The sequence below is a fragment of the Phlebotomus argentipes genome, unplaced genomic scaffold (genome assembly GCF_947086385.1).
Source record: "Phlebotomus argentipes unplaced genomic scaffold, Phlebotomus argentipes genome assembly contig_15, whole genome shotgun sequence".
In the NCBI taxonomy this organism is placed as follows: domain Eukaryota; kingdom Metazoa; phylum Arthropoda; class Insecta; order Diptera; family Psychodidae; genus Phlebotomus; species Phlebotomus argentipes.
In genome coordinates, this window is record NW_026776181.1 from 4,774,199 (window position 1) to 4,802,197 (window position 27,999).

Consider the following 27,999-nt stretch of genomic DNA (forward strand, 5'->3'; position numbering starts at 1 on the left):
ATCGTAACTTTGAAAGTAAAGTCAATCAAATCGGAATCATATCGGTTCTCATTATTTTATGTAGTGTGCGTTCCATATAAAAAATTTTACGTATATTTTAAACATATACGCCACATTTTACTTATTTGTATAGAAATATGCATTTTTTCAACTTCCCATCTACATATAGATGATTTCCAGATGTAAGATCAATTGAAATTTGAAGAAATTATGTATGTATAAAATCCCTATAACCATTATGCTCTAATCCTTTGTCTCTTTATGCTGATACTTATTATTATCTATTATATCCAATGATAAATTACTTATTTTCTCATTTTCCTCTTTTCTCTTCTCTTCAATAACATAGTGATTGATGTAGTTGTTTTCAGCAAGAACCCGTCCGTGTTTTACAGTAGGTATTATACGTGATTTGCATTTTCGAAATTCTTGTGTTTTTTTTTAGCAAACATACAAATGAATTTAACTCTTTCACGCCCGAACCTGAACGACAGCGTTTTTCGCGAGATTATTAAGTACAGTTGGCAATGGTAGGAACAGTCACAGTATTGTGAAAGGAAAGCTATAACTTATCTCGGCATTTTGGTATTTTCGTTCACGCATTTTTTGTTTAAAGAAAATAAGATCATTTTATTCGTCAATGTGCAAATGAACCAATATTTTTTTTTGTACCATTTCAACATGCAACTCATCACATCTCTCTATAATTCCATATTTTTTCTACATTACGGCAGTTTCGTTTCGGAAAATAGTTCTTAAATAATTCCTCCGCCTACAATTGGTTTTCCTTCACGAATACTGGGTGATTCTACTGCACGATAATATGCGGAGCAGAAAGTAAAACAGTAACTGTCGCAACTATAGTGAATAGTGTGAAAACAATGAGGCAAAACCTGCAAACAGAAAATATATTTTGTAATGAGAGCTTTGTAGAGCATTGTGCATTAATTGACGCTATAGATATTTTAATACCTATCGACAACCATGGCGGCGAATTTCCAATCACTAATGAGTTCAGCCTCCTCGTCTGCCTTTTTCATTCTTGCCGTAATAAATTGCAATTCCTTTAGTATTAAGTGCAAGTCTTTATGTGTGCATCCACCCATCGAGTGATGCTCCTCCACAGTATTTGGTCTACTGAAACTAAAAGGTCACATAAAATTTGCAATATGGGTTGAAAATTGAGACACAAACAGCATAAATTAATAGAATTATAGTAAGAGGTAATCCACTGCATCAATATACTTGCATTCTTGCTCACATTTTGGTTGAAACTACCTGAGATAGTTGCTGTATTTCAGAGCATAATTGTCTTTGTGACAAGCATCCGAATTATATTATACCTTAAGAGCAGTGTCTTCGTTCATCAGTAAGACAATTTCTCTACACGATTACAATATATATTAATTTTCGATAAGTTTGCGCAAAGTTAGCTTAGAGTTTATACATTAATTATGGAAATCTTGTCTGTGCTAGTTACGCGAGATACTTGAAAAGAATTGAGTTTTGCCACGTCTGTGGCTAGAATAACATTAAAATTCATAACAATATATTGCTTGGCTCACTCCTAGATAAATATAAGTTGAAGTTTTATAGTGTTTAGTCATTTATCTCGTACGAAATTGATGCAGAGGATTTTTTCTGTGTCAAAATGTCAAGAGAAATTCAACGAGAGCTCTCTTTTCAGGAACACACAACACACAAGTTTTACTTATTATAAATTGTAGTTGCTGCATTGTGATATGAAGTTTGTGGAAATTAATCAGGAAGTTGAGTTGTCTGCTTAAGGTTTGATGCATCAGTGACTCCTTAATTTTAGATAGGAAACTTTCCTGGAAAGCTATGACGCTAGAGGTCAAGAGAAAAGAAATTAGGTTGTGTGTGTACAGAATTGGTGATGGTAGAGCTATTAAAGTCAAAACTACCAAAGGGAGTATGACTTAATTGAAGATAAGCATTTGCGCTATGTGTGTGTGGGATTTTGCGATAAAATCTTGTAGTGCTCATCAAGTATTGAAATGCGAACACATTTCACTGTGATCTATCAACTTTGGCATCTGCTAGAAAATTCCCAGCCCCCATTTTCACGTTATTTAGTCATTTCCTTTTACCTCTCTGACACTGCACATGGCGGAGTGTGTGCCAATTTCACGTGAGAGCTCTCGTATGACATAACATATAATCATGCATAAGTCACAGATTAGATATTTAATTAAAATACTCGTACGCTGATTGGCCGATTGCGGTTTGTGAGCCAGATATTCCTACATGTCGAAAATCATCATCAATATCTAGTACATTAGCTAATAGTGATTTTGAAGAGCGCTCTTTGAGTTCCAATTCCTTCATGCGATTGCTCAGAAGAATTGTCTTTCTGGTAATCTTTTTACCAGGCCTTCCCATGCGCAGGATCCACGGAAGCCACTGCAGGAAGACGGATTTGATCTGAAAGCAGTGTGATATTTAATTCCGATAGCCATAGCTGCGCGATAGTGAGGGATTTCAATTACCCATGGTGGCATTTCGTGAATATCCGCTGTTCTATGATGATAATTGAGGACTACCACAGTTAATACAACGGAAGATGCTACCATGAACATGATGCAATTGAAATATGTGCCTATAAGAATGAAGGAACTTATGAAGTATCACACGATGGTCGCACAGAAATGTTGTTAAGAATTCTTTTTGCTAATTATCAGGTAAAACAAGGATGGTAAAAGTCTATGGAAATAATTGTTGAAAACAAATCTTTAATAATAAATGAAAAGACCAAGAATTCTAATACACACACGCACACACAGGTTTTTGGCATTCTTTTAATTACAATCATGCTCTTATATACTCACGTACATTTCTTTTATAATTTTTGGTTATATATATTTTTTCAAATAAATTGTACCAAGTGTGTGAAAAAGGCCATCATTCTTTACATAAATCCAGTGTTCTTTATCCATTTAAATTGGACTAAATTATAACTTTACTAAAAATAAATATGCTTTCGTACCATTTATTGATCGTACCGAGTAATATTTGTATCTTTCTTTAACACAAAGCATTTAACATGCACTTTCAATAATATTAATAATATACCATTTATCACCAATAATTCTTCGTCTTTAATCTGAATTTAGTTCGAACTTGGTAAGAGTTAGAAAGGTTTGAATTTAGATTCAATTTATCTAAAGTCCTAATGATATGAAGAGATAGAAGGCAAACATACAGCTAGAGAGGCAAAGAGTGAAATAAATTACTTTAGTAACTTTTATAATTCCATTTTATCTTAACTATTACCCTTTTTAATTTATTCTCTTTCTTTGGATTTACATTTCTCAATTAAATCAGAGATTGGAAAAATAATAGATCACAGAGTGAAAGTGAAGAAAATATAGAGCGAAATTCAGGTGTATCATATTCTTTTTTCTTTAGCTTGTCTATTTTTTTTGTTGAAATTAGATCATACTTTAAGTTTGTATATTAATGGAAATATATGTATATTAACTAGCTACAGTTTAAATTTATCGCCATCTTTCAAAATGTGTTTTATTGCATAACATGTCTAATGTAGTAACTTTATTTAATTAACTATTTTTGATTTGGCATCCTTTGATACTTGGAGAGTTTGAGGAGAGTAAAGTAAATGACTTAGTCAATGAATGATCTTATTTTTAGATAATGTTTGTTTAATTACATCTTACTTTAGTGGTTGAACATAAAGGATAGTTGAATGTAGAAAAGAAGAATAAAATACTCGAGAGAGTTCTATTTTATCCAAAATCTTCATGAATTAGTGCTCTGAAAAAGGATTTATATTTTTATTACAATCATTAATCAGAGGAAGGTGGAATTAAATCTTTAATGCACAATATAAAATGCTTCAATCGTAAAATTTCATACTGAAATGCCACATCGCATCTAGACGAAATATTATTTATTTTACGATTTAAGCACATAGTGCAATATGAAATGTTAGGCTAATAACTCAAAAGATTTCAAATGAAAAGCGAAATAGTGAGAAACCAACATTTTTGGGGCAAAATAAATTATCAGCAAAATGCACTTTATGAGTAAAATGCAGCTTTGCTCATCAAACAGTGCATTTTGTCAATGAAACCGAAATATAATTGAGGAATGAGGGATCAAAATAAAATTTAGGGTGTCTTTAGTGATTTTTTCTCCTTCTATTATCTCGAAAAATCAATAATTCTATCAAATTACAGGAATCAATTGAGTATGTGCACTTAAGTTGCAAAAAAATCCCTGAAAAAATCCGTGCTCACTTGCAGTTTAATGAATTGTATTCAGACTTTCTAGACTATGCAGTGAATAGATATATTTCAGGGGTATTAAAACGAGGAGAGGCTGCGAAAACAGCCGCGGATGAGTTTAAATTGGATTTTTTCCATAGAAAAATAAATGAATATTGCACTTTGAGCGTTTTTTGCCACTTCTGCACACATATTCGATTTATTGAGAAAAAGGGGGAAGAGTGTCTATTTAGCCAATGGATTTCCACTACCATATGAGAATCTATTAAAGTTTCTGTTTGCTATGAAAATACAGGGAGAATAGTACCTACTCATGCTTCGAGTGACCAATAAAAATGCCTATATAAGGAAAGCTATATCCTCTGTAAAGTATACTTTGACACTGTAAAAGAAATCATGCTACAATTTTGATTGCATTTTCCCAAAGGGGAAACATGTGTGTGGACTCATAGTTGAATGTTGTTGAAGAAATAATTACTTATCCAAAACGCTTGTTCTAACACTAAAGTGAGAAAGCATAAAAAGCGCAGATTCATACAACGGAATTAAAACAATATAATACTTTTTCCATTAAAATGCTTGTTTTCTCTTTTTGACAGCACTTCATTTAATTGGTGTTTATTGTGATTGTTTCACATATGTAAATGAAAGAATTGACGTGTTAACATTGATTTATTATTATTTAATATGAGATATGAAGAAATACGGGGATATTTTTTTTTGATAGTGAAATTAGCTTTTACCTTAGTGAATAAATTTTATTTGTTCATATTTATTTAAGGTATAAAACATTCTCTTTTTCACGGGTTTATAATTTGATCTTCTACAAAATAGTGACAAAAAAATGATTAAGTGAAGAGAGTTAAGATTTTTGTACGAATATTCCAGGGAGATTTTTTTGCAATAATAATTTAATGATAAAAAGAAATAAAATATTATTCAGTTTTTATATTTGTAGGTGTGCAAATTTGGTCTACCTAGAAGTGGAACGGCTTCACTTGTCTTTGTAATAATGTGGGCCACCAAGAGCGAGAAAACAACTTGAGACAGCAGAATCGTTACACCTGGAACAAGAAAACCTTGGAGGTTTTAATGTTCTACCTTTTTTTCTGGATGATGTCAAAGTGAGAGACAGAGAAAGAGTTATAGACTTATGACTACAGCCGTCCAGATGTTCCTCAATGTAAGTTAAAATTATATTTTTGGTCTTTAAGCGGCTATGGTGAGATTTTGTAACATTGATAACTGTTACCATTTCCTAGTGGATATTTCTTAAAAATTTGCAACAAAAATCATGATTTTCCACTAAAACACATTTTCCTTCTAACGTGTATTTTCTTTCAACATTCAATCGATATAGCAAAATACAATTTTTTTGCAATATTTCCTTTAATACATATAATAATAATTTTTGTGCCAAGTATCAAAATTTGCCTTCAACACTCTTAGAACTGTCTTACAACTGAATTTTTGTTCTTTTCTATGTGTGTCTCTGACATTTATGAAAGAAATAAGATAATATTGATGGGAAAATGATTTTTTGGCTATTTGTATTTGTTTTAATTAAACATTTTCATTTATTATTGGGTATTTTATTTTTAAAAAATCTTTTATTTACATACGTCGTTTATCTTTTAAATTTGTTTTTCATGAAAAATCTTGCGAGTATTATAATGTCTTAATATTTTTTTTCTTAGTAAATAATAACGAACAGAAGTTGTTGACAAGAACAAATGAAAAATATTTTACACCCTACTAAATAGAGCTACAATGCAAATCTAATGGAAGAATTTAAGTTACAGTAATTTGTATGATGGAGGTAAATGTTATAGTAAAAATATTGGTATAAACATTTTATTTTTAGTAAAAATATTCAGGTATTATTTTATTTGCCGTTTTATTTGTTGGACTTTTTAATAAACATGTTCTACGTTTTCCCCAAAAATGAAATGAATATCAAGAAATGAAAATAGTCAATTCTATCTTTGCCCATTTGAAACACCATAATTTTTGCATTGGAACTCTAATATATAATTTGACTACCGTAAAAAATGTTTTGAAATTGTGTGTACCAAAGCGAAAGGATCTGTTTTTCATTTAAGGTTAAATCAAACATCTCGCGAGCAATATTTCTAGCTCTTCGTTTGTCTTGGGATTTTTTAAAATCATGTTGTAATAGAAGAAACATTATTCTGTTATTGCACGCGAGATGTCATGAACCAATTCAAATTTCACATACAATATTCAGTGAGGTGGCAGAAGAGAAAAAAGAATGTTATGCACATGAGAGAAAAAACAACATTCATTTGGCAAAATAATTGACTGTTGCAGACATGAAATGAATTTTATGCAATTTTTCGGTGATTCTACTGGAAAAAGATTGGAAATGTGTAGACAGATAGAGAGAGATAGAGTGAAAACACATCGGCGTTGTGGTATAAAAAAAATGTACACTTAAAATGAGCAAAGTGATTTTTGATTTACTTAAACCATGCTTGCAGGTTATTGTACAAAATTTGCAAGATGATATTAAATTTGCTAAATACAGTGTTGCACCAGTCAGTAAAAGAGAGAAATGAAAAGGAAAAATTGTGAAATTCTCAAGAGAACCTTTATAGAATGAACTGAGTTATAAAATACTTTACAAAAGACTCAACATAATACACAAGAATTGGCGTGAGTATGTGAATTTAGAGATTGAAAACAATTAAACTCGACAAAGTTATTATTTGTTAAAAATTCTTCTCAGTAACAATGAAAACATAAATGATCAGAAAAATCGTTCAATTGTCTGGTTAATATATAAAAAGATATCACATGAATAGCAGATAACATGATTTTATATCGCAAATTTTTAATAAAATAAAAAGTATATTTATATACATGTATACGGACGTAATTGTTTAAAGTATAAATTCATTGCTTTTTTATCGTAATGTCAAACCAAAAAATATATATGATTCACATAGTTATTATGTGCGAACTACCTAACAAAGGAATGGCATCAGATACTTGAGGCAAAGTCTCTGCCACTAGGTTGAGAAAAACCGTGAGGGAAAGAAGAATTGTCACTCCTGTAAAATTGCAAATCTTTCTTAAAAAATTTTCGTTACAGACAAAAAGCATAATTTTCATGGCTATATTTTTAAATATTCTCAATATTTGAATTAGTATAATGTGATTATGAGCTCCAAACACCTGAAAAATTTAATTTTTTGCATTGCGGTGAACTCTTCGCAGCAACACGTTTCAGCTGTAAGAGAAATGGTGCCATATGTGGAGAATTTTCCATGATATTTTCCTCACTTACCCACCAAGTATCAGTTGTATTTTCTTCTAAAAAATCTTTCAATATAGACTGACATTCACACTTTCATTAACTTGACTGCCTTTTATAGTGTTCTCTCTATTCTTATTTTTTCAAGGTACAACTGCCTATTCAGTTAACACCAAGTTGTGCATAAAAAGTTGGTAGTTATTAAGAGAGTTTCTTTCTATGTTGGTTGTGTAGTGAACACTTTGCATCCTAATCATACCCTTTTGACTCTAACTTATTCTAATTACTTTTCGTTGTTTTTCTTTTTTTACTCTCTTATATCGCGAAAAAGTATAGTTTTCTCCCTACCTACCAATCGCCTCATTTGTACGTGGTTTTGTCTTAGAAAAAAAAATCTATTTGCTAGAATTCATGCCATATTTACAAAATTTAGATACACCGCATTTTCACTCGTTGGTTTGTGTATATTTCAACATGACAAACACTTCAGAACAAGTGAAAATACTTTGTTTGAACGTAAAAGACACATTGTAAAAAAAATATCCTAATTAATGACAAGACAATGGGTAGAAATAATTTAGGAAAAACTTCAATAAATAAGCTTCACTGCATCGTGAAATCTTACTTATTGCATCTAACATTTATAAACATAAATGCAATGCGTATTCTTTAAATCAAATTTGAGTACTAAAGTGAATTCGTCGATCCGTAAAATTAAACTGTAATATCACAGACAAGTGGCGTCACTCTTCACAGTTTGGTCATGACTTTGATTTGCATATTCAACAGATTTCCATTGTCTCGACACATTGTTGACCAAAGAAAAGTGAAAAGAAAATATTGTATCCAAAGAAAACACATTTTGTATAATTTGTAGAAAACTTTTCTCATTATAGTTTATAAACTTATGTTTCAGCATGAAAAAAGTTCTATACACAGAAATAGAGACATGACAGAAAAAAAACCAAATGACGAGTATAACTTAAGCACTCGTGGCCTTCACTCTTTTTGGTCAATATTCTTTTTTTCCATAACATAATAATAAGAGAACTAAGAAGAACACAAAAAATCGAAGTAATGCACCTAACGAATATGGTTAAAAAATATTTATACACAGACTTTGCGTATACAACAGCATCTAAGAACTATTTGGAAAATCCCTCGTCATCACACACTTTTTTGTTACACAACTTTTTATGTACCTATCAGTGGAACAGCGTCTGATGTTGTTGGCATTGATTCGGCAACAAGATTCAAAAATACGGTTAAAGATAGAAGAATTGTTACCCCTGAAAATTGCAAATTGTTTTAAAATCGATATGCCAACCTATTTGTACATTTGGTTCTAAGAAGGTCTTTTTGTTCAGTTCTCTGGGGATTAGCTTTTTGTGAAAATTTCCCACTTGTTTTGCTATTATCAATACATAAATCATGTCATAAGGAGTATATAAATGGTTTATGAGTACTTCATTTTGATCTTTTTTTTTAGCTATAATAATGTCCTGCAAGTAATTATGTAACATGGATTGTAATATGGAAAAGAGAGTAACAATGTCAACATACACTCCACATAGTAAGAAAGTATGCTAAGAAATTACCTAGTGTCAATTTTTCTCCTGAATCCGGCGGTAATGTAAATCCTAATAGAGCCATTGATGAAATCAAAACACACGGAACAATTAAATTAAAAAAGTAATATAATGTCCTTCGACGAATTTGTATTGTAAATGTAATGTCGACGTAAGGCTCCGGACAACACGCATAATTTATGGTATTCTTCTTCCCGGGCATTCCTGTCGAGAGAGAGACAAAAAGAGTTGTGTGAGAAATTTCTCGTTTGCATGAAGTTTTTCTACACAGATATTTTGAGCGCCATCTTCAAATGTTAAGACATCGATTGGTATTGATATTGTATCAGCGACTTACCGAGGAGGTACCACTCCCCGTTTGTGATAAAATCTGATAGATCACCACCATCCTCTGAATTAAGCACCAAATCCAACTGTGAATGATTTATTTAGGAGACAGTATTAAAGAGAAGCCATCATGATAAGAACACCACACTTAGAGATTAACACAGCATTCACCAGAAAAAGGGGTGATTTCATCTCAAAATCAATGCACTTTCCTTTCCTTTTGTGTATCGTTGAGAGATAAAAAGTATGAAGCATCTTCTCAACTCAGTCACGTTTTGTGAAGTAACACCAGAGATTTCGTAAAATACAGAATGTAATGTAACTTTAGCAACTATATACTAATTTAATGAGAAAAAGCCGCCACTCTGAATGTGGTCAATGAATCATAGTCCTAATATAGTATATACATACATGTACACACACACACGATGTAGATACATATGTAATGTAGGCAAAATGTACCATTTATTCTTTAAAAGACCACTATAACTCGATTTTTGCGAAGCGTACATTGGAAGTTATGTGGTGCTTCTCGTTAGTTTCATTGCTAAAACTGAATTATGTGGTTCTTTTAGAGAGAATGAGTGATACGTAATATTGAGTGTTTCATTACCTATGTGAGAACCTTCTGGCTGGTAATATATTGTCTTGTATGCTGTCAACAATAGGGGCTGCACATTTCAATAACGAACATTGTACTCAGGATAATTGTGTCTACATATCGTGAGCATGAGCAATGAGCAACCCCTTCAGTATATCTAAAACAAATCACCTCAAATACGGATGCAATTTACAAAACAAAACACACACATAATGATTTGAATATAGGAATATAGTCTAAAGAACAAATGATAACAATAATTATCTCGATTTTAGGAGATTTGCAGAGAGAGTTAAAGAACTTAAACAATATAACATTTCAATCAACAACGAAAGTAATTCCGACTTATATATCATGTTAAGTCCATCCGAATGCCAATATATAATGTACTATATATAATTTTGAAATATGCTTTTCGAGATAAGAGTCTTCATCGAGCACCATGTGGTTGAATGCGCTTCATGCAAAATAGGTCCAATGCGCGCCCAAGTGCTGCTCTCACATGGTTCCTAGATGCTCTTCACCACTAATTCTCCAAATTGGGATGTTAATATCTTTTTTCTTTAATTCTTGCACTGATATAAATCACGATGTGCTGTAATGTGTGTGTGTCCAGGCAGTGAACACAAAACCCAGAGTCAATTGTGTAAATTGTTATCGATTGATTGGATTGAATTGGAATTGCTCCAATCTTGATGGGAAGTAGTACAATTGTTGGTGATTTATATGCGTTTTGCCATTTTTCACATGTTGTACCATTTTTGGCCTTGTCTTACCAGTGATTTAAGGATGCATATACTTAGTGGTTTGGTCTTTGCACTCAAAAACAAGGTAAAAAAGAGGAAGAAATTATATTGACATTTAAGCCAGGAGCAACTTTACTGTCTACATAAATGTAGCTGTATAACTAAACAAAGAAGAAATGAACATCTATTACGCTTAGTTAGCACAAGGATAGCGGGATGTTGTATGGCTGAAACACTGACCAAGTGGGATGTGTGGTTGACGTATTTTAAGGAGGCACATTGTACTAAAACAACATCACTATATTTAGTCATTTTGGATGATAATATTACTCTGAGGATGTCGATGATGGGGTGCTTTCTGGGACTCCCAACACAAATAACTCAATATAGACAGAATGCCCTCGCAATGAATGTTATGATATTCTAAGTCTAAATGATGATTAGCTCACTATGAAGGGATATGGTATATGCATATCTACATTTGAAGCAGTCTAATATGTATAAGAAATGCTTTAGTCAGCGAAGATGTGAAAAAATATCACCTCATTTGTCTGAATTGGTATTTCATACTCAATTTCTTTTTTGTCTCTCAACAGTATTGCGCATTATTTCGGAAGGAAAGTTACAGCAATAGGTATAATAATCCTCTAAGGTATTAAATTCAACTAAGAAGCTATGAAGCCTAGTTGATGTTCACAAAATGTATTGAAAATTGGCAAAGGATTGCTGTCACATTGTACAAGAGCCACTATACCTGATTTCCGTCATATGTCCAACTACCGAATTTCATATCACAATGTTGATCATCAAATGGGAACCACGTGATGTCTATCTTGCATGTGCTCTTGAAGATGCCAGGGGGCACGTACAGACAACTGCCGTTATGTTTGACCACAATATTTGTGTGGTACGTGCCATCGAATCCCTCATCCGCACTACATAAATAATTGCATGAATATCATCTATTCTTCAAAACTACGCCACATAAAAGATTTTTTTGCTTCTGCGATGTATCGTTTTCCAATTTACAAACATCATATTGCATGTATTTACAAGAAAATTTTGACAATGTCTTGTTTCACGCGTGAAGCACAAAGTACATATATCTTATGTATATGTTTTTTTTGCGACAAAGTTAAGAGTTTATGTGTTGTGTTAGTTATTTAGGACGACATTACTTTTTTTATTTAAAAATCTCAAACAAAGGAAAGAGAACTCAAAACTCGTTTAAAAAAGTAAAATCTTAAAATTCAACTTGATTATCAGAAATCTTTGTTAAGTTCAGTGTCTGATCACAGAATCTAAATTGATTTTAATTACTCGTTGCAATGAAGGAAAGCATTCGTTTTGGAAAATTCTTGAAATGTCCTTATAATCTCCGGCTACAAAGAGACTTGAATGTTAGAAATATGCGGAGCATTTATTCGTACCTTAAATGCTCTGGCAAAGAATTTAAATTGCTCCGCTAAACTTTAACTGTTTGTGATTTGTGTCTTGCCTGTAGTTTTGAACTATCGACGTTGTATTTTTTTTCTTTGTGTATCTGCTGATAGAATTGTGTAAAAAGTTTTCACGAGTTTCATACTCATGAGCAAATGTGAAGCATTTCAATGGTCTTTGATATGAGAAAACTTATTAAAAGTTTCAACAATTCTCATTGTTGGAAATATTTGATTGCCATCAAGTGATTTGCTTCCATTTTGAATGCACATATTTGAAAATCTAGCAAATATGGCAGAATAATTGGGTTGTTCCTGAAATTTAGTCACGACCTGTATGTCCTATATTTGATATCATAAACCAAAGTGCAATTTTCTGTAGCTTCCGTGCTCGATTTTTATTATTTTATGGGGAAATTTGATTCTCAAGAACACGGTCGTTCGTAAAAGAGGAGAATTTTTGAAAACATAGAGAAACTTTCCTATGTTTGGCTTTCAGTCTCTGGCACAGAGATTTTTATTGGGAAAAGTCATGACAAGATTAATAGGTAGGATGTAAGTGAATGTAGAGAAAAACTGGAAAAACTTGACGAAATATTGCCCTGCAAAGAAGGCATATAAAATGCATGGAGAATTCTGGTGAAAGAAGAAAGAATGGAAATTGGGACATTCTTCGCCATAACTTGGAAAACTGTGGAAAGTCTCTTCTTTTTGGAATTTATATGTAATGTGAGTTTGGCAGAAAGAAGTGATGGTTATATTGAAAGAAAGTTTGAGTGCAAACAGCGTTTCTCTTCTGTCAAACCATATAATTTAAATTTTGCTTGAAAGTAAATTAAGTTCAGAGAAGAAAAATATTGGGATTGTGCTGCGCCATTGTTTTATATACATTACATTCTATACATTGCATATATTGAAAAAAGTGTAGAGAGTGTTTTTTGTGCAACATTTCAGTTTTATACACAGTTTAAATTATGACATGTATTCTTTATTATTTACTTTCATCATTTTATTGATTTAATCCTTCAAAGTTAAAAAAAATAACTTTTTTTTTTGTACATACACCTGATTGGATATCGGATGTTAATAGGTCAATTAATAATTCATGTTAATAACTTTGATGGTAGTTTTTCGTCGTTGTGTTATTATATTTAAACATTTTCAGTGTTGCGTTTTAGAGGGATTTGATTTAACGTTCAACCCACCATTGATACGAAATATTTTCAAGCAAAACTTACATTCACTGCACTGAATGATTGTACAATTTTGCTGTAGCTTTGTTCACCTCATTGTGGCGAACATGTTGCGAAAATACCCCATAAAATGTTTCAAATTACCAGCAATTTTCTCATTTAACACCGCAAGATATTTATTGTCAAGGCATGCTTCCTCATTCTGTATTGCAATATCAATACAGGAGGTGCGAATAATGACACAATCTCAATAGGCCACATCCCCAAACCCTCCCACATTATCGGGTGCTCACCTTTCCCCAAGTGGGAACTGTTTATTGTGATGTTCGCGATGATATTTGGAAAATGTACATGAATTATGGGGTATTTTTGCACTTTTTTGCTCATACGAATACATTAATGGCTCATCGTATATATTGTGGTGAAAATATTCCGTAAATGATGGCAAATATTATTAGCAGCTTTAACAGCTTGAGGCCCACAATAACGGCAAGCTGAATTGTACCTTCCCACTAGACCACTGCACGTGAACTACTCTTGAATCTCACAGTGAAGAAGAGTAACAGAGGAATATGTCAAAAAGTAACTAGATAATAGTAGATAAGATATGATTAAAAAATGTGAGAAATCTATAGTGAAAGATTACTTTGAGAACAAATTGCAAATGATAGTACACAGCGGTTATAATGTTATATAAAGTCATAATGCTCTGATGGTCTAAAGAAGCGGAAAATGTTTGAAATGTGATAAAGAATGGTTATACAATATTTTTATTAAAGGAGCAACTCGTGAATAGATGCAGGTAAAACGAACTTTCTTACCTCAAATACTCATTTAACATTATATTAAAGAGAAAATTGGATATATTGTGTATAATTCAATTTGGTATTCACTTAAAACATATCGAGCATTTCCTTCTCATGAAAGGTAAAAAGCATTATTTTCGAATAACATGACTTTTACCATTGGTCTTAACAGTAATTTTGCAATGAAAATGAGTTTGTATGATTAATGTATTTATTTTCGACAATAATGTGATCAAATGTGATTTTCGGCAAACATAATTAATTGATCAAAATGATATAAAAAAAATCAATTGAGTAAACAATACTGAGTTACGCATAAAATCGAACTCGGACGTGAAAAAGAATGAAAAACAAACCATCGTTTTTTTTAATTTGGTGTTATTTTGGTATGATTACAGTTGCAATATTAGGCTTCATATGTGGATGATTTTCATCAAATTTTAATTAAATTAATACAAAGTGAATTGTCGGTATGGAAATTCCACAACTAACCTGTTATACATGAGGACATCTGGCTTCCATAATTTATTTGGTGTTATTCGTAAATCTTTCACACCGCCATATTCACTGTCATTCCATCGAAGATTGTAGTCATTCCATTCCTAGATTTTTGTCATCAAGTTTAATTAGATAAATAAATTGCCAATTTATCGTACACCGAATAAAACTATGTTCTATGTATTCATGTTTTAAATTGTATATGCAAAGTAGTACTTGAACATATATGTATAAATGGAACTTGTTATATTGAGTATAGTTTTGTACAGTGAACGGAAAAACGACCTCACGGTAAATTAAATAGTGACAAATTGTGAAAGTGGAATAGAGAGTAAATAAAAATGGCATAGAATAGGAAGAGAGACATAGAGAATGGAAAAAAATGCGAGAAATAAATTATCATGCAGTTTCCAGGGGTGACAAAAACAGAGACAACATCCATTTTATATACAGTGTTTATAGTCTGAATTAATGAGATAAAAACCACACTATACACCAAAATTTGCATACGAAAAGTCTCTTCGACAATCATGCATGTAATTTTTGCTTTTTGCATTTTTGCTACTGTAAATTAGCTGCACTGGGAAAAAATCATTTGCCAAAATAATGCACTGATAGTGTGTGTATCTTTTTAAGTGTTCATTTTCAGTGTGAATGACAGATATTTCTGTGGTTTATGGCATTACATTTACAAGTACTTTGATGAATGACTTGTGCACATTTAAAAAATCTATATATAAGCGCATTATACTGCACGAAACATAGTATAATTAGCCAATACACGAGCATCAATTTGGTATTCTGCCATTTAAAACCTTGACCTGATGAACATGAGCCAATTGGTTAATACGATTTCATAAATTTATAATGTTATTCACGCCAAATCTGATTTGCATAAAGATTTAATTAAAACACTCAATTTTAGATTGTAGTTTCAGTTTCGTGGAATATAATGACAATTCGCATTGATGAAATCCAATCTTCTAAAATTGTGTTAAAAATGAGAAATGTAAAAGAACGTGTAAAAGAGCAATCTGTGAGGAAGAAATTTTGAAATTTGCTATAGTCGACGTGTAAGTAATTGCATTGTTGACACATCCCTTCTGTAATGGAAGTTAGCGCTGACACGAGTAACATTTTGCCACTTGGAGCAAATTAATGCAATGTTCATCACTTTTCTTAATGTCTCATTCACTCTCTGTTAAATCGCACTGAAATACTTCTCGAAGGGAACTAACTTTTACCATTTCCGAGAGCTACTCGAAAGCTCTCTACTTCATCTTGTTTTTTTTTCCTCTTTTGTGTGAAAACTGTATTGATATATTGAATTAACAAAAATAAATTCATTGTTAATTTGTAAAAGTATTCACCTTACAGTGTAAATGGAAGATGTGAAGAAAAATAAGGGTGTAAAACACAGTTTCAATTGCATAACGATGAGACACAGACAAAGCTTTTCTGGCGCTATGAGGTTAATGTACAACATATCACACAAATTGTATTTCTATCGTAATATTTCACGTTCATTCAGTCAGCTATTTTGTGTAGAATAACTGATTCTATAATACTGAAATGTCAAATAAAAGTACAAATCTTCCCTGAATGACATTCTAAAAAATAAGAAAAAAAATTACACATAGCACACACGTAAGTTTCTAAGCCACAAACGAAACGACTCTCGTCACACAAAGCGTCAAACAAACTTCAACGGGAGCACGATTTCATACTAAAGAGTTTTTATACATGTAATGGGATTAAGAGAAGACATTTTTGGTTTCTTAATTGTAAACAAAATAAAGAAAAACACATTATCGCGCGTCATCGGAAAATACTCCGAGGTAGATACAAAGGAAACCTAAATTTGATTCGTAATAAACTTGGCTATTCTTTTTGTCATTTTCGCTTGTGAATTAAACTATGTTTTAGGCAGGTCATTAAAAATCGGTTTCATTAAATTATCCCTTTATTTTATTTAATTGACAGAGTGTGGCTTCAATAGAATTGAGTGGGAAATAATAAGCCATTGCAGGCGGGGACTAGAGGAATGTAAGTTCACTTCAGTGATGTATTTTTTAAGGCGGAATTTTCAAAGTCAAAACATTCATTGTTTAGTAAGAATCGTTTTGGAAAAATGACTGGAAAAGCGGTTTGCATCAGATGGTGTTATGAGTGTTAATGGGAATTTTACGATATTGCTACTGGTGAATTCAATTTGGGAAAATTGAATTCAGAAAAGTTTTAAACTTTTCCGATGGAAATTGTAAATGCATCGCGGACGTTAAAATCACCACTGTGTCGCCGATATCGTTTTTTTATTGGTTCTTTTGTTCACACTTTTAATGCAGAAACTTCATTATATCTGTTCTTTTTGAAAATTTCCATATATGCATTAAGCAAAAGTGAATTTACATTTTTAATCACGCTGGAAATATTCTGAATTATTGTTTTTAATGAAAAGAATGGTAATGGTTAGGAAGTGGGGAGGAAGTAAGAAGTTTTTTTTTAATATCCTAAATGAAGCAAAGAAGCCACGAAATAAAAATTTTAATTAATTTTTAATTAATATTCGTGTTTTACTAACACACACGGCGAAATATTCTTTCAACTACGGCTATCTCTTTTCTCTTCCAATGAACGATTCAAGTCAGAAATTTTGAAATCAATTATCTGTACAATCTCATGAAAATTGATAGTTTTGTTTCGTATTTGGATGAGTGATTTTGGCAAAATCTTCTATAACATGAAATACAATGTTTCAGCACCAAAAATTCAACAAGTGAAGAACAAAGTTCATTTGATACGGTTGACCTGTTGTTAGACAAAACGGATCGATGCTATAGTGGTTGAAATTTCGCAAGTTTTCGTTTCTATTCCATTGAATTTGTATAAGATGGGGTGGATAAAAAGGCATTATGCTCTACGTATTTGAATAAAAGAGACATAATGGGGGAAAACTGTATGTGATGTTCGTTTTTTTATCTTTTGACTATGCTTTTTAACTATTGGAAGAATGGGGAAATTCAAGCTTCTGTCTTATGTTCATTATTCTTTGCTACAGAGAAAAAAATCAATATGTATAGGGTTTCAACGGTTCAACTACAAGAAAACTGTCAGTAGTGAATGTTAAGAAAAACTAATGCGTAAGTTCAAATTTATCACTACTTCTCAATGAAGATGTTCATTCCAAAATATTTATTCTCAATCATGGACAAATTCAATTGAAGCACATAATTAGGAATCTGAAATTGTATCTTGTCTACTGAAGTGTCTCTTTTAATGATAAAATTGATAAACTACTTCAGTGGGGAAGGAAAAGAAATGCGTACAAACGAAATATATACTGAGATATCTCGCAAAAATTCACTGTCTCAAGAGAGAATCACTGTTTTTTTTTTCTTATTCGAAAAATCGCATCATTACATTTTATAGTCGGAAAATTGAAAATGTCTGTCATAATTTAATTTTACTATCAACACATGGTATTTATTGTGTTGATTGAGAGAGAAAAGTATGAGTTAAGATAATTTATTCTAAAATATAAGAGGAATAGAGACAGAGAAGGTAGAAAGAGAATTCTTGTTGTGAGTTTATCACCATAGAAAGAGAGGATAGATGTTTTAGAATTTGACGGTTGAAACAAAAAAGAGGAAGTAATTTGAAAATTGATGAAATTTCCAAAAGAACAATACTCAATTTACATTACATAATAGTACAAGAGAAAGTAGCGCTGCCGTGTGTGTAATTAATTATAATTTATTTGTTTCATTTTTTCTTTATTTGTCCACTTACCAAAGAAAGCCATATATTTGTTATTAGGAGTTGATTCTTCTCGTCCTACAATAATTAATATAATATGACGAAAATAAAAGAATATGTTTTTTTCTGGTAATTAATTGAAGAAATATATGGATATATTTCTGAGGTAGACCAAAATGATATTTGTGATATTAAAAAAAACATAATTCAAAATGTTTAATGAGATTTTTGAAATGAATATGCCGCAATCATGAGATTTCTCATGTGGAATTTTGCATATTGCAAAATGCTCTTCACGACCCTGATGAATTTCACTTTATTGTCCCAGTCATATTTATTTGGTATGACACGCATGCACTCTCATTTTATGACATGTACCCATAACTAAGCGACATTTATTTTAAAATCATATACTTCATTATCATTGTATGTATGTCTTCTCATTTGGTTAATCCTTTTTGGTTAATTTGCCTCTGCAAATGAGAGAATTCGTCAGTGTTCAACCAAAATGATATGCATTGTTCTTCACAATATTCTGATTTTGCAATTTCCAAAGAAACTGATGGACTTAAAAAAAGGTACAAGAGAAAATCAAGAGAATTTGTAGAGTAACGTAAAAGAAAATGCCTAGCCAGACACCGTGTATCGGAATAAAATATGTATTTCTTGTATATATTATAATAAACAGTCACCAAGACGTCAACTATAATGCAATTTACACTTAACATGGTTTATTATACAGTAATATATATGTATGTAAAACAACCCATCTCATGCGAATAATCATAAAGTTCATCGTGTCTGTTATATTTTTGTTTTGTCGCACACCTTTCGGGTACATGTCACTTACCAAATTTAACCACGCATTTGTAGTTAGAATCTGATTCTTTTCATCCTAAAAAATACACATTCGAATTTTTATAATATAAAAAGTTCAACTAATTTGATATGTAAAGATATATGAAAGTACAAAAAGAGCTTAAAAATGTGTAGTATTTTAAACTTTGTTTATTTAATTATGCTGATTTTTAGTTTATCGTATTTGGTTTATTTACATATTCACGTGTTATCCAGACTTTGAAAGAGAAACGGTATAATTTTTATTGATTTAGAGCGATATTTTATTTATGGTTTAGCTATTTAGGAGAATTGTATGATTTCTTTTTCATTTTATTATGCATCATCTTCAAATATATGAATAACAAATTATATATGAAATTATTATGAAATTATTTGATGATTCGATTTAAGGATGGAGTAATATGAGAAATACATTTTAATGATTCTGTGCAATTGAATATAGGATGGGAGAGTGAGTTTGTGAGATGTATAAACTTACCACATCAATTATTTGTTGTAGAGTTAGACCGAATTTTACCTCCAATGCTTCTGATTCATTAGCAACTGGTCGTTCGAGTGTATTGTACGATGCTAAGAGATTATTTAACAGTCGTTTTTCATGTGGGCCCTGTAAACTTTCTGCAAAGCAAGAAGAAGATGAGGAGCTTGTGTGAGAAAATTGCCAGTTCAGTGTTATTAACATTGATGCCTCTGAGAGTGTCCCACATAATCAAAACTTTCGACCAATTTTGGCTTATCTGCCTCAATCATCCCCTCGAGAGCCACCTTCGCATTCCATGAGAAATAGTTTTTCCCCCATTTAGTCCATTGTCATAGAATATTTGACAAAAGTCTCTTGGAATAACCCAAGACTTTGGCCAGCACTATTGATGTCACTTTGTGGATTTCCCCGAAAGTGTTATTGTATCCACTGCAGAGCTTTCTAGTCGTAAAAGGCAAAGCCAAAGTTATTAAAATATGATCCTCGTGCTGCGGAGAAAGTATGTGGAAAAATCCTCTCGGCTCCCTTGGAAAATCGTAAAGATTTCAATATAGTGTATCCACTTTGGACAAGACAATTGCCGCCTGTTGCAGCGCACATACCTCCCAATGTTTGCCTTTCCCGATATTTGTGCCTGTCTATATACCATGTATACACTGTATGTGCTCGAGTGTACGAAATGCTTTCTAGGCATGATTTTGTTTTACCCTCTGTACTTGGCTTTTTCTCCAATGTCTCCGTATTCTTTCTCTCTATATCATTATTAACCAGAATATCGTCTTGTTGCTCCACCTCCACGCTTTCTCACATTCATACGATTCATACTATGTAAACGGGAATATGAGGTGAATTTTTCCATGAAATCTCTCATCTATTTCCCAAAACATGTTATGAACAAAACTCTTCTGCAGAATTCAATCATTATCAATAGACTAGGGATTAGTACATATGTATGCTTAAGTTTCCAGTAAGTTGATGTGGCTTTGTGAGAGGCAAAAGGGTGTGAGCGATTGAATTTTGGAAGTTTCACTACTACAGTTCACTCGAATTTGTTTGATTATCCGTAAATTTGTGCTGTTCTGTTTGAGTTTTTAACCCACTTTCTGTGGTTTTTAAGTTTGCCGAGCAACAGTAAGTTTGTTTTTAAAAAGTTCCATTGTTTCTTCTGGATGAAACCCACAAAAGCTTTAATACAATAGTGACACTATATAGGGAAGTTCTTGTGCAACATTTGCTTATCTTTGGAGTTCAACCACTGCAAAGAAAGAGATTTTGCCATATATTTTCTGAAATAATTCTCTAACTAGAGCATAATAGCTGCTAAAATATATGCAGTGGATGTTCTCACTTGACCCTCAAATAGATCTTTCCACTGCGGTATGTATTCAGCATATATTTTTTCGGCTAGTGGTTGCTAAATAATTAAAGTGCTTTAGCTGGAAAAATGACTTTTCCAGTAAATCGTCTGCTTTTTCTGCTAAAAAGTCGGTTGGAAAAGAAACACATGGTTATAAATCCATGTCAGGCTTTTGAAGTGGATGAGAAATAAGCCACTCAAGTAGTGGAAATATGTGTTTTGTCGGATTGGAAGGGTTTTTCCGTTTATACCGCTGCACACACAGGCCCTTGCACAGTCGAATGTGGTGTACATTAACTCGCAAAATGGTGAAAGGAAGTATGTTTCTGAGGATTTTCACTGTGAACATATCGAACAATCTCTTCCAATACGGTAATGTAGATTTCCCAACAATGCGCGTATTCAATCAGAGCATCTATATCGTCAGATTGTGATGATCCGAGCGCTATATGTACGTACCTATTCTACATTGTTCAATGGTCTTATTGTCTTTTTTGCAGTATCACACAAGTATGCCATATAGTTAATGTTGTATTTCGTCTCTGTAGATTTCCTCTGTGATTTATTCTATGTTACATCATAACAAATGTATGATTTAGGCTTGAATTGAATTTTCAGTCCACGCGAAAACATGAATTATGTACACGCTTGTCTCTCCTGAGGGCATAGTAATCGCATATTATTGTATGACGTAACTGGATATTTTCCTCATTTTCGCAATGTTATTTACACAGACAAAGTTTGATATTTTAAGCAAATTCACGTGCTTGCAATACTTTTATCCCCATGTCTTATGTAACAGGTCTCAACCTTGGTCTCTGTCTCGAAAGTTAAAGAAAATACTTTCGTGGAAATGATTTATGTGAGTTGTTTTCAAGAGATAAATCTCTAAAAAATGGCACAGCATTCTTCTCTCTGTGAAAGACGATTTGATCGGTCAGTGTTGTTGCAACAATTGGCATTGCTTACTCGGGAATGCCTTGAGCAGTTTGGTATGCATATTATAAGCATGATGTCTTTTGCAATTGAATGCGGTTGAATTTATTCTAGAAAGGATACAAATTGTTATTTCACCACTCAATGGTGAAATTGCATCCACTGCTTGTGACATATTGGATTGGGATGCGGATTTGCTGAACTGTTTCAACATCACAGAATTTACCTCTGTTGTCCACTTCCTTTCAACCTTTCAATTTGATAGGAAAACACCATGCAATAGATAGTGGATGCTCTAAGTTGATTCCATTCTGTGTGATTGTGATTACACATTCTGGGCTTTGGAGCACTGCGGCGGGTTGAGGGAATAAATTTTCATGGTCATGAATTGCATGGGTAGAAGAGAGCAATTTACCCAGAGCAATCATCATATAAAAGTGTCAAAGTATTTATGCTAATTTCCGCAATGGAAATATTGCAAGAGAGAGAAAATTCGGCTGTATAAAAAAGTCATGCCTACATTTTACTTGTGACAAGTCACACATATGTAATGAGCATATGTATTGAGTACATAAACCTCAATATGTACCATTCTCACAGCTGGTTGAGTATTTTTTTTCCTCCGCTTTGGTGAATGTGCGCAAGCGAGGAGTCGCGCAGGAAAATTCCCCATATAGTGTGGCTATATTGTACAAAAATCAATAGATTTAATACAAACAAGACCATCTATGAGTGGTGTTAGTGTGAAAATTGTGTGACGATAAAATGCGCATGCCGTATAGACATAAGATAGACGAAGAGTGTACAAGGGAGAAAGTGAGTTAAGGAGCGATATTCATACATAAATGTTGTGTATGTGTGAACATATGTATAGGAATGAAGACATGAAGCTTTAAATGAAAGCTCTCCTATTTTCCACACTCTAAAATTTGTCACATATTTTTCCACCCTCTTATTTGTCCTCTTATTAATTAACATCTCATTCAATAATCTCACACCTCCGAAGCTGACACACAATTCAGACTTGGTTGAACAATTTGCAGTTTTTTTTTCCATAACGCCACTCTCATGAATGGTTCTGCTTTTGAGCGCCAAAAATGTCACTCACACGCTCACAAATAAAAGTGTGAAAACGCGCTTTTGCAGAATTAATTATGTATTCTTGCTACACCCAAGTTCTTTATTGGCTTTTGATAATTATGAAAATTGATTTGCCCAATTTGGATATTAAATAGATCAAATTTCAGGTTTAACCGATGCCTGTGTAATCGGCATGGCGATTGTATCTGTTTTTATTGGTGTGTCAAGGAGCAAAAAACGCACACCCAAATTGAAATATTAATACACGAATGGTGTTATTCTCAAGGGAGGATCCCTTTAGAATTGAAAATGTGTGATTTTTGTTGTTGCTCTTGCCAGAACGATTTTTACGAGAGTGCTCTTTTATGCCACCACAGCTGGGTGGGGTTTTCCATGTTACCACCAATTCTGTCAATTTCAAATCATTTTTCACTCAAATACATGTGTGTGTGTGTTTGCATGAAATATTGCAGAGCTTTCCGGTGCACTTGCCAAATGTTCCATTAAAAGCAATTGCAGGTCTCAGTGGACAAACACTCATTCTCGCGTTTAACCAGATGCAAAATGCAATTTCGAAAGGATAAATTGCATATTATATTGCGCGTGACAGAGGCACAATATCGCAAGTCTTATTACATTGCTGATATGCAGAGGCAGTGGTGGAGTGCATGCACTTTCAACTTGTTGAGATATTCAAAAATCTATCGTGATACTACGTGATTTATGGAAATCTCCGTGTTGTATTTGGAATAAACAATGCAGAAAAGGGCTGAAATGTAACTTTCAGCACAGATGTACAACGAGTAATATTTTGATATTGATTCAGAACACTAATCCTGTTAAACAAACTACAATTCAAAGGGGGGATATGAAATATATTGTAATGACTGTAATAATATTGTTGTAAAATTTTATGCAGACATTGTGGCAGTTTCGACAGACAATCAATGATATAACTCATGGTGTTTTTGCATAAATACACAATTTATTCCCCTGTACGTGTTGCATCTAGCGACGTGAAGTTTCTACCCCTTTGCTATGCTAGTCTTGTTTCGCAGAAATTAGGTACACTTGTTCTGAGAGATCCTCTCTTAAAACTTTATGAAGACATTGGAGGTTGAAGCTCTACGGGGTCGCTAATGCCATAAAAATTCTTTATCCCACTACTTTGGCAGACGAGTCAACGAGGTAATTCGTAATAGATTTTATGTGTTTTGGGTGAGATGGAGAAAGAAACTTTCGAAAATATTCATCCTAATCTGCTGTAATGCTGTGTAATATTGATGTTAAACTTGTAACGCGAAAGCTCCCGATGGAGACGCCTGGTTGCTGAATATTATAATAGCGCATTTGACCTACATTCGACTCCGTAAAATAATACTTTTCACCCTTTTTATTCTCATCCACTATTTAGATTTATTTCCACATAAGTTATTTATTTAAAATCACTCTCTCGTAAAATGTAATGAAGTGTTGTAGTGCAGAGAAACTTGTTTGCTACTCACCTGTAATAATCATAAGGAAGACCAGTAGTGTGAGCAGAAGTGTATCCATCTCCAAAAAGAAATGATTTTTATCGGGGAATATTTTGATGTGATCCCCAATATTTTTCCGAATTGATTACAATATATAATCCAATTAGTGCGATTTTTGTCTTGGGAAGTATAGCGTTGCTCAAGTGATGAAATATTGCCTTTTTACTATCCGAACATAAAATTTCCTCGATCCTGGCAGCTCTCTTTCCTTCTCTTTAATCAATCCACTCACAACCTCTGTCTCCTATCAAGTATTTTCGATCACAGTCTTGTTTTCATATCTACTATGGATTTTTGCAGTTTATTAGTCGATTCTTTTCCGGCCACATCGTCGCACGAGCATTATCACCAACGGTCGGGATGAGATGGAAAGAAGGATAGAAGAGATGTGATTTTTATTTTTATCTCGTTATGCACAGCAATGAGATGAAAAGGATTGTTTACAAACTAAAATGGTAAATGTGTGAATTAGGATAATTAAATTCACTGAAGTGTATAATTTATATGCGGATATAGACCATTAATGAGATATGGAGCATAATTATGTGATGCTATGGGTTTTTCTTTGTCCCTCACTACTCCCCTCTCGCTCTCTCTCTCACCCTCAGCAAGCACATGAAGCTCGCCTCGAGAAATTGACCCTTCGGAAAATTTAATTCACACTCCTCGACTCGAGCTACATACACATAGTTCTTATACACTTGTTGGTAGGGACTACAATTTCTGCTGTAGTAAATCAAAATGGCGGGTAATAGAGTGTCTACACAGCATCTATGTAATGTATCAATTTGAGAAATATAGTTTTTGCCAGCACTGTTGCAAGCCCAGCGTGAAGCGGGATGAAAAGTCGATTAGAAAATTTGATAAGTCATGCTGAAACTTTTTAAAGGTGCACAATTAATATGCCTTACCTAATTTGCAAAATGTAAATGGATTGAAGTTTATACAGAAGTGCGAGAGGGTGAAAGAGTATAGAAAGTGAATTCGAAAGCGATATTTTCATATTAATATTCATCAAATTATTCTCCAGAGAGGGAGAGAGACTGAATTTTATCTTATATGATTTTAACTTGTGATGACAAGATGAAAAGAAAAATGTGATTTTTTTTGTAAAATTAATTGAACACGAACACTGTAAAGACGCTTTGGGATTGGCGAATGACATGAAGGCGAAAGATCCATCATCGCACCTTCGCTTTTTCGTTGAGATTTTCACGTGGCTTTTTCCACCGCGAAAGCTCATCAAATTAGCATCGGGAAAGCTTTATCACGATGGAGGCTGGCAGATAGGAGGAGAGTGTATCTTTTGGGTTCTGTGTTTTACGAAAATTAGGTCACTGTTTTATGTACATACAAACACAGCCAGTCGCTTGAGCACAACATATTCAACCTTGCACAATATCTCTGGATACACTTTTATGTGATGTTCACAGCATATGCATCATCCATCATTCACGTGTAATTTTGCTACTTTGCAAGCATTTTTAATGCGACTATCGAGTACATTTTCCTCAAAGTGTCTCAAGGTAAAATGTTGCGAGGGCCAAAATTTCAATTGAAATACATGTATTTTTTCGTGAAATTCTCATGGTCGTTTTTCCCGACAAACCATTAATGGGACGTGAATCACATCAGTGGGTGCTTTCATGATCTATCAGTGCGACGAGGAGATGGAGCGGGACACGAAGAGAGGGAGGATTGGTGTGAAAATGGTGAGAAATTAATGTGAATTGAAGAACATAATGTGATACACGCAGATGTTGTGGGGAGACGTAATAAATGTATCTATAAAATAGATTGAAACATATTCCTTAATTAAAAAGACAAGGGATGTAATATAGCAATAGATAGAAAGAAGAGAGGTGGAGAAAGAGTGCAAATTGCTGACGAGGAAAATTTTCGAGGGAGCGAAGGACTTACGAAGGGAAATGGTGGAGATTGTCGGGAAAAAGGGAGTGAAAAGATGTGAAAAATTTTCAAGTGGCGTCTCCAAAATGGATGATTTTTGCCAATGCCTGTGTGTACGCATTTCTACAATGTTCGTATTCATCGTTTATTGCATTTTTTTCGCTCTAAAGCATTTACTGTTTATTGCAAATATATGCTTATGTAATGTTATATTTAAGTTTAGATAGTAAGTTTATCTGCAATATTGTACCATTTGGTTGAGAGAAAGCTTTCCATTCATGTGAAAGAACCAAACTAGAGAAACAATCCCTTTCATCTTTTTCCGTCCTTTTGGTTTTGATGGTTTTTCTTCTTTTTTATATTTACTGCTGTCTTAGTGTTGTTTCTTCATTTCTTCCTTTTATTGACACCAAATTTATAATTTGTTTTAGACAGTTTATGCATAACATTTCGCATTTTTTCTACTAATTTAGTACTTAACATTTACTTTATTTTTCTCATTTATTCTCTTCTCATCAATATTTTTTAGTTTTACTTTTGCTCTTTTGCTTTTTAGTTTTGATGCTGTGATTTCACATGAAGATGTTTAACGAATCATTTTAACCATTTATCAATCATTTTTGCATTTAGTGTGAAATTAAGTGTGATAACTCTGGATTTATTATTGTGCTTCTTTTTAGAGAAATTCAAGTATACAATGAGAGATTTTTTTTTAATGTTAAAGCAAATATGAACTGTGTTACGTTTTGCAAGCTGTGAAACAGTTTTTTAGCACGGTGGAGGCTTTAATAAGAGTATGGTTATATGATGAATTATTGAATCGTCCATGATTGTTTAAGGGTGGAAAATTCTTATCAACTTCTACGTGATTTGCAGAAAATTGCTGAACAGTGAACATTTCTGGGTATAACGGCACTGAGTTAGGAGACAATTTTGAATAGGTCCAATTTCATTGTCCTTTCCTTTCTGTGTTCCTTTGCCAACTTCACCAGAAAATTTCCTATCGCGTCTCCACCTAAAAACTTTTCTCTCCTTCTTTTTTTAAACACACACGCACAACTTGAGTGATTCTAATGCCATGGGCAGCACCATTTAGAAAACGATACACTTTCCGAGTAATGAGTATTTAAGACGTGGCACACCAGATGAAATAAAAATGAACGACAGTAGCACAAGTATTGAATTTTTTTTCCTTGCAAAAATGGCAAAAAGGGGAGAAAAGGAGAACTCTCGAGAGAATTTATGGCGGAAAAAGGCAAAAACTTCTCTTCAACACATATCAATCGAAAGGAATTTTCACAATTAGTCCACTTTTTCGTCTTATAGTGCAAATAAAATTCA

The 27,999-nt window shown here is 32.9% G+C and overlaps 1 protein-coding gene across 3 annotated transcripts; it reads right to left on the reverse strand.

The window, feature by feature from the left end:
- Positions 1-401: 401 nt before the first annotated feature.
- LOC132262627 (neuronal acetylcholine receptor subunit alpha-7) lies at positions 402-27,994 on the reverse strand. Of its 3 annotated transcripts, XM_059761953.1 has the most exons (14): positions 26,909-27,994; positions 24,721-25,064; positions 19,840-19,979; positions 19,351-19,395; positions 18,534-18,578; positions 14,739-14,848; positions 11,563-11,743; positions 9,472-9,547; positions 9,144-9,338; positions 7,256-7,342; positions 2,511-2,620; positions 2,228-2,445; positions 973-1,143; positions 402-893 (listed from the first exon to the last, which is right to left on the reverse strand). In XM_059761953.1, exons 2-14 carry the CDS (start codon positions 24,767-24,769, stop codon positions 809-811), a joined length of 1,512 nt encoding a protein of 503 aa, XP_059617936.1. In that variant the 5' UTR covers positions 24,770-25,064; positions 26,909-27,994; the 3' UTR covers positions 402-808. The 3 variants fall into 3 exon arrangements, with proteins under 3 accessions (XP_059617936.1, XP_059617934.1, XP_059617935.1); XM_059761951.1 differs by lacking the exons at positions 7,256-7,342; positions 19,351-19,395 and adding an exon at positions 8,748-8,834 and having other exon boundaries at positions 26,909-27,993; XM_059761952.1 differs by lacking the exons at positions 7,256-7,342; positions 18,534-18,578 and adding an exon at positions 8,748-8,834 and having other exon boundaries at positions 26,909-27,993.
- Between the last annotated feature and the right edge of the window lie 5 nt (positions 27,995-27,999).

Bases quoted from the DNA above. Each gene is read 5' to 3' on its own strand.
- LOC132262627 (XM_059761953.1), bottom strand. From the start codon at position 24,769: ATGGATACACTTCTGCTCACACTACTGGTCTTCCTTATGATTATTACA. The intron at 9,339-9,471 runs GTAAGTCGCTGA...CTCTCTCGACAG, and splicing joins CGGGGAGTGGTACCTCCTCG to GAATGCCCGGGAAGAAGAAT. The intron at 1,144-2,227 runs GTACGAGTATTT...GTGACCTTTTAG, and splicing joins ACCGCAATCGGCCAATCAGC to TTTCAGTAGACCAAATACTG.